Consider the following 14,724-nt stretch of genomic DNA (forward strand, 5'->3'; position numbering starts at 1 on the left):
AATTTTCTGTCAAAGATTCAGTGTATGCTGCCTATCATAAATATGGGGAGTTGTAAATGCTGCTCAAACTTCATCTATTTAAGGTGCCATCTGAAATCCTTGATTAGATTACTGTTTTGATGGTTTTTATTTATACTAATATTTCACAAGTTCTCGAACAAATTGGGTAAGAATCTCCGTAAATAAATCTGACCTGATAACTCAAGAATAACGGTACCTGTATCACAATTGGGCTATAGCCAACATCACAGCTGGAAATATTTATCTGATCACATTGTGACACGTATCATGTTTGTGGCCCACAGCTACACAATACTAGTGTGTGAGTGTGTGCACATATGTATATGTGTAATCTTGACAAGGATGACAATTATATCTTGTAGTCTTGTTTCCTGTTTTGATTCATATCAGTAAGAAGTTTGACAGACACCAGGTTACTGACAGTTCTCCTTTACAGATTCTTGATCTCATTATTATCTATGATCCAATGCAGTACTGTCCAATAGAAATCACTGACGGGCCACAGGTGTAGCCACAGCGATACCATTTTAGCCTCATGAACTAATTTTAGTGGAAAACATCTTGCATACACCATCACAATACAGGTAAATGTACCTCACCTGTATATTTGCCGAATGAATTTTTTCAGTAACCAAAAAGTAAAGCACTTATAATGAGCAAAATTACTGGCACACTCTGCTTTTTATTTTAACATTTTACCACAAAAGGTTAAAGTGCACATGCATACGCTGTGCGACTATAGGTATTGGGAGGCCCAAAGGTGGTGTCTATTATTCATTCATTTATGAATCAGAAATACAATTAACCACATCTGTATTCCCAATGAGCTCACTTATTGGACAACACTGATATATTCTTATATCACAACCTATTGTGATATATTCTTACGACATCACTAAGAAACACATTCTACAAGGTGGCGCCAACTGTCATCATGTGACTTTTCCACATGACCCTTTTATTGTATTTACATCAGTAGTTGCATTATATCAGTTGTCCACTAGGTGGAGCTGTAGACCACTAGGAGGAGCATATATTACACATATATGCTCTTATGTAATTCATAGTGAAATGTCTGCATATGCTATATTCAAGCTATATAACTAACATTAACCATATAAATAACATCACTTCAGTTAATAATATAGCACACACATATCTCCATTAAACTTGGAAGGGGTGCCTTGCAATGAGCTCAACAATTCAGCACAATGTCTGTCTGAGGCACTGCCACACAATGAATACTTATTTTCTAGATTACTATAATTATTGAAGTAAATACTTATTTTCCAGAAAACTGTAATTATTGAAGCAAAAGAAAATCCTGCATTCAAATAGTTTTTTTAATCGAAATTCCAGCTTTTTCATTACAGTCCATTGTCAGTTTATTAGTTCCATATGAACTCCAGAAACTAAAAGGTATCAAACATGCAATCTTTTTAATCTCATGACAGATTAAATGATGTGTGGAACGATTCAAATATGATTTTGCGTTTTGTCACAACAATAATGAGTTTGCAGTCTGATTGATGCATCAACAGCATTTTCTCCTTGGTGGATTTCCTGTCGTGTTTCTCAATATACAGGATATGCTCGATGTCTTGGCTGAGTGTGTTGTTGATTTCTTGGAGTTCTCTGTCTCTTTTGCTTGTTTTTGGTTATCTCTCTCTTGTTTTGCATCTGACACTGCCTGCTTTTCTTTTGCCTTTGTCTGTTTATGATATTTCTCACGCTGAAGTAGATCAGTGTGTAATATTTGCAAGAGTATATGTAACCACCCATGAGGGAGGTGGAAGAACAGGTGTTGGTGAATAAGCCAAGTAGCGATCACGTTTTCCATTTTTGCGATGTAGATGAAAGAGTTCTATAATAAGGCACCCTAAGGCACTGATAATGAGAGCTACCATTTGTGCTGGTGAGGGGAGGGGGTGGCAAACAATATGACTTTTGCCAATACCTCGAGCAACTAATTCAACTTATTTTGCTGAAATAATAGTTATCTTGAAATCCTATCTAAATACTCTGTGACATTCCTGGTCAGATTTTATTGTGAGTCGTTGTCATAGCATAAATTATCTGTAGCACATGAGAACATTGATGTGCTACAGAATGAGGTGCTTTAAGTTGGTGAGCACATGCTTGGATCACCTTGGAGGCCAACTGTAGAGGTTGCTTCACAGCCACTTCAAGCAGACAGTTGTTGGCCCATTTTATTGTGTAGTGAAAATATGTTGAAGTTAAACCTTCCACTGACAGAAAATGATATCATCTTTTTCAATAACTTGTATTCACCTGTGTAAACTGAGTGCGAGCTTTTTTTTTATTGAAACAGTATGATTCTTACATGTGTTGTGATCTGTGAATGAAAGCCATACACTGATGATTTTCATTGTCCTGTCATCCTGCTACAACTGTACAGGGAATTGGTGAGGCCACACCTGGAGTACTATGTACAGTTTTAGTCTCCGTATTTAAGGAATGATCTACTTGCTTTGGAGGCTGTTCAGAGTAGGTTCACCAGGTTGATTCCGGAGATGAGGGGGTTGACTTATGAAGATAGGTTGAGTCGGTTGGGCCTATACACATTGGAGTTCAGAAGAATGAGAGATGATCTTATCGAAACATATAAGATAATGAGGGGGCTCGACAAGGTGGATGCAGAGAGGATATTTCCACTCATTGGAGAAACTAAAACTAGGAGACATAGTCTTAGAATAAGGGGCCGCCCATTTAAAACTGAGATGAGGAGGAATTTCTTCTCTCAGAGGGTTGTAAGTCTATGGAATTCTCTGCCCCAGAGAGTTGTGGAGGCTGGGTCATTGAATATATTTAAGGCGGAGATAGACAGATGTTTGAGCTATAAGGGAGTAAAGGGTTATGGGGAACAGGCAGGGAAGTGGAGCTGAGTCCATGATCAGATCAGCCATGATCTTATTGAATGGCGGAGCAGGCTCAAGGGGGCAAATGGCCTACTCCTGCTCCTATTTCTTGTGTTCTTATGATCCTGCAAGCGGGAGGGGATGCGAGCTGACAGAGGCACTAGAGGGTGGGGTGACCAGGATATCTTCCAGGCCAAGTAGAGCAAGCATAATTTAGTAGGAGGGAGGGTCAAGGGGGAGAGGAAGTAATGGATAGGGGTTGTAAGAATCGACTCCTCAAGGATCTGGACATTGCATTTTAATCCCCAAGGATTTGGATATTGCGTTTTAATTTCTCACTGCAGAAAAAAGCTGGAAGCTGTTTGTGGGAGGGGCCCAGGTACTTCTTCCATGTTGGATTTGGAATGATGGGCAGGGGGTCTGCGAAGATAATAGCCAAGATAAGGCAATTCATCGCAGCTGATGAGCAAATGGAGAGTCCATTTGTTAAGCAATGTGAACTCGTCAAGTGAACTGATCAGTGATCGAGCCATTACCTGGATGAGATACCAGAACAATAGAAAGCCATTAAGCTCAGACTGCTCAGAATCGAAACCCATCACTGGAAAAACAGGAAACCTCGAAACAAATGAAGAAAACTTTATTGAACCAAAAAGACGACACACCCACAGGAAGCCTTGAAACTTTATTCGGGCTAAAAGGGGCGGACAGTATGGGGATATAAAGGAAGGCCATGTGGACACAGCTCTCTCTCTTGCCTCGCTACTTCGCCTCTACAAGAATCCAACCCTCCGTATGGGACGGAGAGAAGAAACCAGAAGAGAATCCTTTTCATCAGAAGAAGCAGTGAGTAAGCCAGCAAATCGATGAGCATCATCTCTGCACACACATCTTTTAAGATCACAGCCACGGTGTGAGGGAGTGTCATGTGTTCTCCCAACCAAATTCTTAGGGGTTTTCAGGAGAGATGTTAGACATGGGTACTTCACGTTAGGGGCCCGTTTAGATGGGCCAAACTGTGTATCGTACTGCATTTGTTTGTTTTATCTACCAGGGTGTGTGTGGTTTTACTGGGTGCAGGTGTGTGAGCTTTAACTTTATTAAAAGCATTGCCGCTTGAGACCAAGGTATTTGGTCATGACTCATTCATCTGTTCAGTACAGTAATCACTCGCAGCTCTAGAACTATTGTAAAGAAAACACCGAAGGGAAACCACTTACAAGGTGGGCAATTGGATGCCAAACAGCTGGGGCATTGATGCGGCGATCAACAAACAAAGGTGGGGTTAGAAAAAGCTGGCCATTATAGTGGAGAAGTTTATATATTTTCTTCAAAGCTCCATTGGGGTCAATATGTTGCAATATATATGAACTAATATGAAAAGCAGGGCTGGAGAGCAAAATGGATGGGGGGGGCGGAGGGGGGTGCAGATTTAATTGAGAGGTGCAAGCAGACCAGGAATGTTGCTGCTAAACTTCTAACCAAGGCTAAGGCAGCAACAAGGAATAGTTAACTTTTTAGATTTAAAGTAAGTGTTAGAGGGCCTAGAGGGGATTTGAGGTAAAATTTCTTCACCACCCAGAGGGTGGTGGGGGTCTGGAACTCACTGGTAGGATGGTAGAAGCTGAAACCCTCACCACAATTAAAAAGTACTTGGATGTGCCCTTGAAGTGCCGTAACCTACAGGGCTATGGAGCAAGAGCTGGAAAGTGGGATTGGGCTGCGTGGCTCTTTATTGGCCGGCGCGGACATGATGGCTGAAATGGCCTCCTTCCGTGCTGTAAATTTCTATGATTCCATGATTCTAAGGGATGGAATTAGGTAGAATTATGTAGAATGTAGAGCACAGAAACCGACTATTTGACGTGTAATGTATACACCTTTGAGTACGCTCACAGGTTTTTAGAGCTGTTGCATCATGAGTGCCGTAGCCAGTCATGTGATGATCACAAGACTCAATAAAACCCCAATCAGTTGTGTCTAGGTCATCTCCGATGAGGTCTACAGTTGTGAGCCTGGTGGATGAACTGGTAATGTGTAGTCTGATTGTTAAACCTTTGTTCATAAACTGTCATATCTTCAGAGAACACACATCACAAGATGGCTGCAGGTTCCGGAAACTCCCCTGCTGGTTAGGTGACCTGCTCTTTATTAATCAGCACTAGCTGCAGTAAAACAGGCATCCACAGTATAGAGCTACTGACATTACAACTAGTTCTTAATAGAAATGTGTTGCTATAAATTCTTAAGCAAGAACTCATGAAGCAAATACATTACACAACCCAACTGGTCCATGCCAGTGTTTATGGTCGATACAAGCCTCCTCCCACTCCTCTACCCTACCAGCATATCCTTCTATTCCTTCCTCTCTCTCGTGTGGTTGAAAAGAAAAATTGCAATTTAACGCACCATTACAGGACTGTGGTGTGACAGCTAACTTTAATTGATAAGTGATGTATAAAGAAAAGGGTCCTTACCCTTCCTGAAGACCTGATAAAATTAACCAGAGCTTATTTAAATGTTTTAGAAGTGCAAAATGCCTTGCCTACACTCAGTACATTTGAAAGGTTAACTATGCTGATGTGAATAAACATACTTGTGCAGTCAGAGTTCGATTTGTAGCCAACAAACATAAATCAGACCCTGCCAGGCTGAATTTGCCAAGCTTCACTCCAGAACCCTCTGGTGCACCTTCCTTACCCATTATCCTGCTTGTATGATTTGAACATTTGTCCAATATCAATTTACTGTTGTATCCAATGGAGCTAAACATTTGTCATCCACACCTTCTGTTTTACAATCCACTTATGTAGATAAGTAGCCGATTGATACTTCATTTGACAGACTGAAAGCATTTGGCCTTGCTTTGGAGGTTATTGTCTTTACTTTTAAACTGTTGATATAAGGTCAGAGGACTTGCAAATATCATCTATTAACGTAAAAACTACGGGGACGGTAGCATAGTGGTTATGTTACTGGACTAATAATTCAGAGGCCTGGACTAATGATGCAGAGACTTGAATTCAAATCCCATCTTGGCAGCTGGGGAATTTAAATTCAGTTAATTAATAAATCTGGAATATAAAGCTAGTACTAGTAAAGGTGACCATGTGCTCAATTTTTCCCAAAGCATTTTTTTGGCGTACTTGAAGAGTTACGACCGATTTTTGGGGGATCAAGTACGGCAAAAAATTGTGTTGTAAGTTTCCCCGTTCGATCTCTTCATTTTGACGTGACCTAACCTGAGGGGGGTGGAACCTTGATGTGCGCCAGGGAAACAATGCGAGCTGAGACACCTCGCAACACCTTAAAAGAATTGAAAAACACAGAGCACCACCTTACCTCCAACCCCATCTGAAGGCTGTCCGGTCCAGTCCAATTCTCGGTCGCCGATTTGGGTCACTCTCTCACTCTCTCTCTCTCCCTACCGGACTGTGTGTGTGTGAACTGGGGATCGAGAATGGAACCGGACAGCCTTCGGGCGGGGTTGGAGGTAAGTTGCTGCTATGTGTTTTTCAATTCTTTCAGTGTGTCCAAGCATCTGCTGTGCTGATTTCCTTAACTCTAGGGAAGGTTTTTCAGTACAGGCCACATACGCTGGCCTAATCAGAACTGGAGTAACTCTCAGCTGGCTAAACTTCCCTAAATGGCCAGAAGTGGCGTAGGTGGCTGGTTATGCCCCCTTTGGCTGAAAAAAAAACTGACTTAAAAAATTTGTAACGAACTGAGTTACGCTGGTGCAAATTGATTGGGGAAACTGGGGATTTTTAAGTTAGGCCAGCCTGCTCAAAAAAAACGGTGCAAATACTGGGGAAAATTGAGCCCCATGAAACTATCGGATTGTCGCAAAAACCCATCTGGTTCACTACTGCACATTAGAGAAGGAAATCTGCCATCCTTATCTGGTCTGGCCTATATGCGACGCACAGCAATGTGGTTGACTCTTAGCTATCCTCTGAAATGGTCCAGCAAGCCACTCAGTTGTATCAAACCAATACCAAAACCAATAGGAAAAATAAAACTGGACAGACCACCCGGCATCAACCTCAGCACTGGCTTCGGACACGATAACAGCACACCCAGCCCAATCGACCCTGCAAGGTCCTCCTCACTAACATCTGGGGACTTGTGGCAAAATTGGGAGAGCTGCGCCACAGATCAGTCAAGCAACAGCCTAACATAGTCATACGAACAGAATCATACCTTTTAGCCAATGTCCCAGATTCTTCCATCACCATCCCTGGGTATATCCTGTCCCACTGGCAGGACAGACTCACCATAAGTGGTGGCACAGTCAGGAGATAGTGGCTCTGAGAGTCCGCAAATTGCTCACCTCTGTCAACCGTCTGTCTGATCGGATTGGTATTGGCTAATTTACTGGATAACTAATGTGTTATATTCCGTCTTAAACTCGGATTAAACACAATATACCCATGATATTGGTTTGCACTCAAACCTGATTATTTAAAGTGACCAGAGATAGCAGTCAAAAGATCATTTCTAACACACCTTAAATATTTACTCCCTCCAACATTGGCGTACCATGGCTGCAGTATGTGAGTATGTGCCATCTACAAGATGCACTGCAGCAACTTGCCACAGCTTTTTCGGCAACACCTCCCAAACCCACGACCTCTACCACCTAGAAGTACAAGGGCAGCAGGCGCATGGGAATATTGTTACACTCATAATAAATGGTCAGACCGAGTACTGTGTGTAATGAGCAAGTGTGACCTTAGCTCCTTTATTAAGGTTCCAGAGTGCAGTTACCTCATGGGTGGCCTGATTATATACTGTGCTCCCAAGGGATCCCAGCATCCCTTGGGACTCCAACAGGTAAGCCGTCTGGTGGACAGATGTGATGCAGGTTACAAGGAGTTAAATACAGAACAAATATGATCACCTGCAAGTTCTCCTCCAAGTCACATACTATCCTGACTTGGAAATATATTGCCATTCCTTCATCGCCGCTGAGTCAAAATCCTGGAACTTCCTCCCTAACATTATTGTGGTAGAATCTTCACCACAAGGACTGAAGCGTTCAAGAAGGTAGCTCACTACCACCATCTCAAGGGCAATTAGGGATGGACAATAAATGCGTTCCAGATCCTGACAACTCTGAGTGAAAAAAATTCTCCCCATCTCCCCTCCAGATCCTTTGCCAATGATTTTGAATATGGCCGCTTGTATTGACACACTCACCAGAAGGAAACGATTTTCTCTATCTACGCTATCAAAACCTCGCAACATCTTGAAAGACAGTATTCGGTCACATCTTAACCTTCTCTGTTCCAAGGAGAACAGTCCTAACTTTTCCAACCTCTCCTCATAACTAAAGTCCCTCATCCCTTGGAACATCCTGGTAAACCTCCTCTGTACCCTTTCTAAGGCCTTTACATTTTTCCTGAAGTGTGGTGCCCAGAATTGCCCACAATACTCCAACTGAGGCCTAACCAGTAATTTATAATGTTCTAGCCTGATCTCTGTGCTTTTATATTCTATTCCTCTATTTATAAACCCAAATAACCCATATGCTTTTTTAACCGGCTTATCAACTTGCCACCTTTAAGTGTTTATGTATACGGACACCAAGGTGTCTCTGCTCATCAACACTTTTCAAAATCATATTCTGCTTTTCCATATTAGTTTCCCCAAAGTACATCAATTCACACTTCTCTGCATTGAACTCCATCTGCCATGCCTCTGCCAAATTTACCATCCTACCTACATTATCCTGAAGCCTATTACTATCCTTATCATGATCTATTACTTTGCCAAGTTTTGTATCATCTGCAAACTTTATAATGCTGCTGCCGATACCCAAGTATAGGTCGTTTATACGTATGCAAATGAGTTTAAGCAGACTCTTGGGGTGGAGGGCAGGGGGAGACTTTAAAAAACTGGCACAGTTTTGGTCGCAATTTGCGCAGGAATCGCTGGTTGCACCCAAAGCGGAAACACTACCCTTTAAAGTTTTTATTGATAAACTTAAAGTCTGGCGAATGTCTGTAGGATAGAAAGTGAATGAAGGGCATTGGAAAGGTTATAGGGAATAAAGTAAACTGATTGACTCAAAGGGCCACTGACAGAAAAAAAACAAATACCTCCCATCAGTTTTAATGAAGAAAAATCACTGAGGGGTACGGATGTACATTCAAAGTACCAACAGGAAGACTCGCTTGCCTGTCAAAATCTGGATATGTGTTACCCATGCATTCCTGACCATTAAAACTCATGAATATCGTGAAATTGTCTGCAGGAAGTCCCTGCCCATATTGCAGTATTTAAACAAAGCTCCCATCTGCAGGCGCACTCAGTCCCCCATGAAATTCATGGCTGACACAATTGGGGTTATGGGTGTCCACACATTTCTGCTGTCCATTCGTCCCAGTTAATACTGAAATCAGCTCTGTTGTGCCATTTAAATGGTGCAAATAAAGCTGAATAGCTATCTAAAACCAGAACAGAAAACACTTCAAATATTCAGCAGGTCAGCCAGCATCTGAGGAGAGAACAGGCGACTTAATATTTTAAGGTATAAAGCCTTCATCCCACTGACGGAGGGCCCAAAATTCAGTACTGCAGGAAAGCTGGTGCTCCCCCATCTTTTTGGGGCCATTAGTGCCAAAAAACTTTTGTGTCTGGGCCACCCCATATTCAGCACCAAAAGTGAACAAATGGGTTCCAGCGCGAGTGAACCCTTCCAAAGAGGATTTTGAGGCTGTATTCATTTGAGCGTTATCACCATTGAAAAATTCAGCATGCATATAAGGGTTTCTAACCAGCCAGCTGCTCCCTGGCCTTTAAAAAGTTTGCAGCAAGGCCCTCAGGGGGAAGGAGGTTGGAACAATGGCTAGTGTAAGAGGTGCAAGGAGAGCCAACAGGTTCACTGATATGGAACTGGAGACATTGATGGACGGTGTGGAGGACAGAAGAAGAATACTCTTTCCTGACATGGGGAGACCTGGCAGACAGGCAGTACATAATGCATGGAGGGAGATTGCAGGGCAGGTGTCAGGCACCTCCGTTTATGTCAGGACGCACCCGCCCAGGAGGGTGCTGGCCAGTCTGCACCCGGCCCTTCCAGGCCCAGCGGTATTCCTTGGCGTCTTAGAAGGACAGCTGTAGGTCCCAGACAACAATCACAGCAGCCTTCCCGGACCCATGATGCAGCCACAGAAATGACAGTTAGGTGTCGTGTTAGGGTATTCACACAGAACAGGTTTTACAGTGAGATGCACAGGGGTAAAAAGTGATTACATTATTATATTGTTCTTTATGTTCTGTTTTTGCAGTGATTTGGATAATTGGATAAATCTTGATTTTTGGCACATATATCTGTCCAGGTGTTTCAGTTGGGAGTGGGCAATTCTGCGTTGACACTCATTGCAATGGCCATTGAAAGTGGGGCCTGAAGGGTCATGTGTGGATGAGATTATCTGAAGCGAGCAGCTATGAGATGCAGCTCCACTCCTCCTCCTCGTGCACCTCCTCTTACTCCTCCTCCTGCACGTCCTCCTCCTCAGGTGGTACTGCTGACTCGACCTCCAGTGGCTGTCCCCTCATAATGACCAGGTTGGGCAGCATACAGCAGACCACGATGATTATGGAGACCCGTTGAGGAGAGTACTGCAAGGTGCCACCAGAGCGGTTCAGGCACCGGAACCTCTGCTTGAAGATGCCTATGCACTTCTCGATGATGCAACTGGTGGCACAATGAGCGTCATTGTATGCGTGCTCTGGCACTGTCCTGGGGTTCCACAGTGGAGTGAGCAACCAAGTGGACAGGGGATATCCCTTGTCCCCAACCAACCAACCACATTCCTGATTCGGGCCGGTGAAGATGGCGGGCACACTGGTCTGGCGCAGAATGAACGAATCATGACTGCTGCCTGGATACCTCGCATCAACTGCCAGGATCCGACCCTGGTGGTCACACACGAGTTGGACGTTCAGAGAGTGGAAGACTTTGTGGTTGACAAAGATCTCGGGGTGATGATGTGGCGCTCTCAGCCCAACGTGTGTGCAGTCTATAGCACCCTCGGGAAGCCTGTCATTCGGGCAAATTCGGCCTGCCGCTCCACCTGTTTGTCTCTTTTCATCGGCAAGGAGATGTACAGGACCCTTCTGTACAGTGCATATTTTGACCTGCCGGATGCACCGATGTGCTGAGAATTGGGAGACATTGCCAATGTCTGCAGTGGCAGACTGGAAAGACTCCATGGTGTAAAAATTAAAGGCCATGGTGACCTTGGTCTCCATGGTGAGGGCGATCCTGAGATGTGTTTGAGGCTGCAGATCTCGCAGGACAATGCAGAGCTCCCTGAGTACTTCTGTCCGAAATCGTAGCCTTCGCTCATCACTGAACTGGAGGAAGGAGAACTGTAGACCCTTTGAGGGTATGGCCTCCTTCCCCCACATCGGTGTTGGCCACCTCCCCTGGCAGCTGCCTGCTGGCCATCTCCCTGGTCCTCATTATTGGGCTTCTTTGGAGTCTCTTGTTGGAAAGGCTCCTCTCCCAGTATTTGGAGAGGGGGGGTCAGCATCCCTCACCCTCCTCCGGACCACCCTCTCTAGCTGCAGGTCTGCACACATCTGCACACCCTTCTCTCTGTTGTGCAAACATGGCTGCTGCCTCCCTTGCCCGCTGCCTCTCTGCACGGTGCTGACGGCGATGCCTTCTCCTGCGTGCCACCCTGCGTCTGACCGGGTGTACGAGGTGTCACCCTCCCAACACTCCTCCCATCCTCAGGGTGAACCCTGCCAAGCAGGATTCTGCAGCCCACAATGAGGCTACAAGCCTCCACTAAAGAATGAGGCCTGTGCAAAAGTCTTTCAAAACCTCTGAGCAGCACTCAGCAGGTTTAATGGAGCCAAAACAATGAATACAACTCATTGCACTTTTAATTAACATTAAAAATTAATGACCTATTTTCCTACTAAACGGCCCCAATCACGGCAAAACTGCAGCGGTGTCGCGTTCGTGCACCGACTGGAAAACCTCGCGAGGGCACTGCCTGAAGAAGTCCTTCGTTATTGTAGGTGAATATCGCGGGCGTGACCGTATTCCAGTGGCCTGCCCGCTGATGACCTCACCGCGGCACTAACTCCTTTACCGCAGCTTCACCCCGCCGATTCCGGTGGAAGTGCACACCGCTCAACTCCCCCACCCCGACCTGAATATAGCTCGGGGAGGGAAAAACACCCGACCATGTAGATCGATCGATAAAACTCCCAATCAAGCCCAAACCCCGTGTTAGCCGTCCCTTCGGGAACGGTGACTTTCAGCCCCAAAATGTCTATACTTTTTTAAAAAACTGTTCACTCCACTCATATTATACAGATGTCAGAAGTCATCATCTTCATATTGTCGAGAAAGCAATCAAACTTTGGTGAAGCATTCAACATTTGATAATATACACTTTTGTGATCTGTACACGTCATCATTGCCACATTGTCAGCAGAATGTTTTCATGCTATCTTTAGTGCTGTGATGCATAAGGTAACTCAATCGATAACACATTAAGCTACAGATTCAGCATCAAGCTTCTGGGATGTTAGATGCTTTCAAAATAACAGTGCATTGCCCCGACTTCGTCATTTGGAAGGCCTAACTTTCCCTTACTGTAGTTGGGTACTTGTCACTTATTTATATTTATTAACTTCTCAAACCAGAATTGAACATCAGTAAATGGTTGAAAAGACCTACATTACTAAATAACCACAGAGCAAATGTCCAGTTAAGATAAAGGAAATAAATCTGAAAGATGAATCATCCCACTCAGCAAATTATATTTTTTGTTTAATAAATTGAGTTTTATTGATTTGACAGACTTGTACATTAAAATGTGTCACATTCAAAGGTAATGGGTGATGAATCCTCTCCATCAAGCTGTAGCTTTCCATGATGATAAAAAACACAAGGCTTTTTTTTCAAACGAACAAACGATAACCAGAATTCATTGAAACTTCAATTTTAGAGTTTGCATGAAAGCATTACTTGCTCACAGATCTCTAACTCCAGAAAGTTGGAAGCCTGAAATGATGTGGGAGACCATAATAGTAAGAAATGACATTATATTTTTAAGCCTGCATATATTAGCTTGCATGTTTAAAACTTTCCTATCTTTTGATATTACCAATGATCCCGGTAGATGCATTGATTATCTGTTTAAAAAAAAACTTTATTGTCTCAAACACTATCTCTCCAGAATTTTAATTCACAGTTCTCTATCTGTTGTCGTGGAAATGAGCCTTGGGCTCTATACAATCGTGTGCTTGAAAACAGAAGCTGACAAAAAAATAAAGGGTTCTTTGAGGGACAGTGACTAATGCAGTTTTTCAGGGTCTGTTCTTAGTTGCCTGTGGTAAGCACTATTCCTCAGTGATAAGTAAAGAGCATGACTTGCAATATTATAAAATCTGCTGCTGACACCAAGTTATATGGCCAGGTGCCGAGAATAAGAGAGATTAATAACATTGGTAGGGATTTGAACCAATTAAGCAGATAGACTCAGATTTTAATGTAGATAAATGTAAGGTTATGCACATTGGAAACAGGAAACATGAAACATAAAGAAAGGAAGACAGACTTGGATTTATATTACGCCTTTCACAACCACCGGACATCTCAAAGGGCTTTACAGCCAATGAAGTACTTTTAGATTGTAGTCACATTTGTAAGGTGGGCGGCTGTCAACTTGCACACAGCAAGCCCCACAACAGCAATGTGATGATAACCAGATAATTTGTTTTTGGTATTGTTGATTGAGGGAGAAATACTGACTCGGTCACCGGGGAGAACTCCCCTGCTCTTCTTCAAAATAGTGCTATGGGATCTTTTACGTCCACAGGGCTTCGGTATAACATCTCATCCGAAAAACAGCACCTCCGACAGTGCAGTACTCCCTCAGCGCTACACTGCAGTGTCAGCCTAGATTTATGTGCTCAAGTTCCTGGAGTGGGACTTGAACCCACACCCTTCCAACGCCAAAGCGATTATGCTACCCACTGAGTCATAGCTGTATAGGTAGTCAAGGAATGCACATTAGCAAAGGTGACAAAGGGTTATGGGGTGCCTATTGTCCATTCAGTCTATCAATGTAAAGTTATTGGGCCAGAGTTTGCTGGAACGAGACATCTTGCGGTCCCATTAGTTAGACTTGTTGGTGGACTTTTAGGGTTTTTGCCAACAAAGTTGCTAAAAGTGGGAGTTGATAATGTGGCAATTGGGACCGTGATGAACAACGGGACAAAAAGTATATCTCCTTAACCAATGAGATTTAAGGATTGAAAAAGAAACAGAGGAAGGAGGGTGAATTAGAATGGGTGAATTTAATGTCAAATAAGGGACAGAAATGGAAAGCAAGAGAGGGAAAGAAAGCTTGGAAGAGAGGAAATAAAAAGAGCCAGAAAGGAAAAGTAAGAAAAATATTTTAACATTTTAAAATCTCCTAAAGCATTCACAACCTGAAGGAATGTGACTCCACACTTATAATTGTTTATTTTCTGGGCAAGAGAGGTTAATTGTCAGTCATTAACAATAATCACATTGTTTCTTACATTGGTAATTACTAGACTTAACTTTCTGTGGCGAGTTTAATGGGAAATTAATGTGCAAATGCAGATACGTCATGAAGATCACAGGAGGTTTTTGCAAATCTAAAGGCGTAGCAGCGCAAAATGGCCAGCAGGTTGTGGCAATGTGCAATTCACTGGGTATCTCTTCTTCATTGCAAGTTGCTGGCCGATTTGCATACGAATAACGGTGTGTGTTGTTCAGGCATCATTATTTTTCAGCAAATTCTGGCCCATTATAAACAAG

At 43.3% G+C, this 14,724-nt stretch overlaps 1 protein-coding gene across 1 annotated transcript; it reads right to left on the reverse strand.

Moving 5' to 3' along the window:
- Positions 1–10,394: 10,394 nt before the first annotated feature.
- On the reverse strand, positions 10,395–11,321 carry LOC139262961 (putative nuclease HARBI1). The gene has a single exon (XM_070878388.1). The coding sequence runs from the start codon at positions 11,319–11,321 to the stop codon at positions 10,395–10,397; it is 927 nt and encodes a 308-aa protein (XP_070734489.1).
- Between the last annotated feature and the right edge of the window lie 3,403 nt (positions 11,322–14,724).

The sequence above is a fragment of the Pristiophorus japonicus genome, chromosome 1 (genome assembly GCF_044704955.1).
Source record: "Pristiophorus japonicus isolate sPriJap1 chromosome 1, sPriJap1.hap1, whole genome shotgun sequence".
NCBI classification, from domain to species: domain Eukaryota; kingdom Metazoa; phylum Chordata; class Chondrichthyes; family Pristiophoridae; genus Pristiophorus; species Pristiophorus japonicus.

What these genes read in the sequence shown, in the direction of transcription:
- LOC139262961 (XM_070878388.1), bottom strand. Translation starts at nt 11,321, where the DNA reads ATGTGGGGGAAGGAGGCCATACCCTCAAAGGGTCTACAGTTCTCCTTC.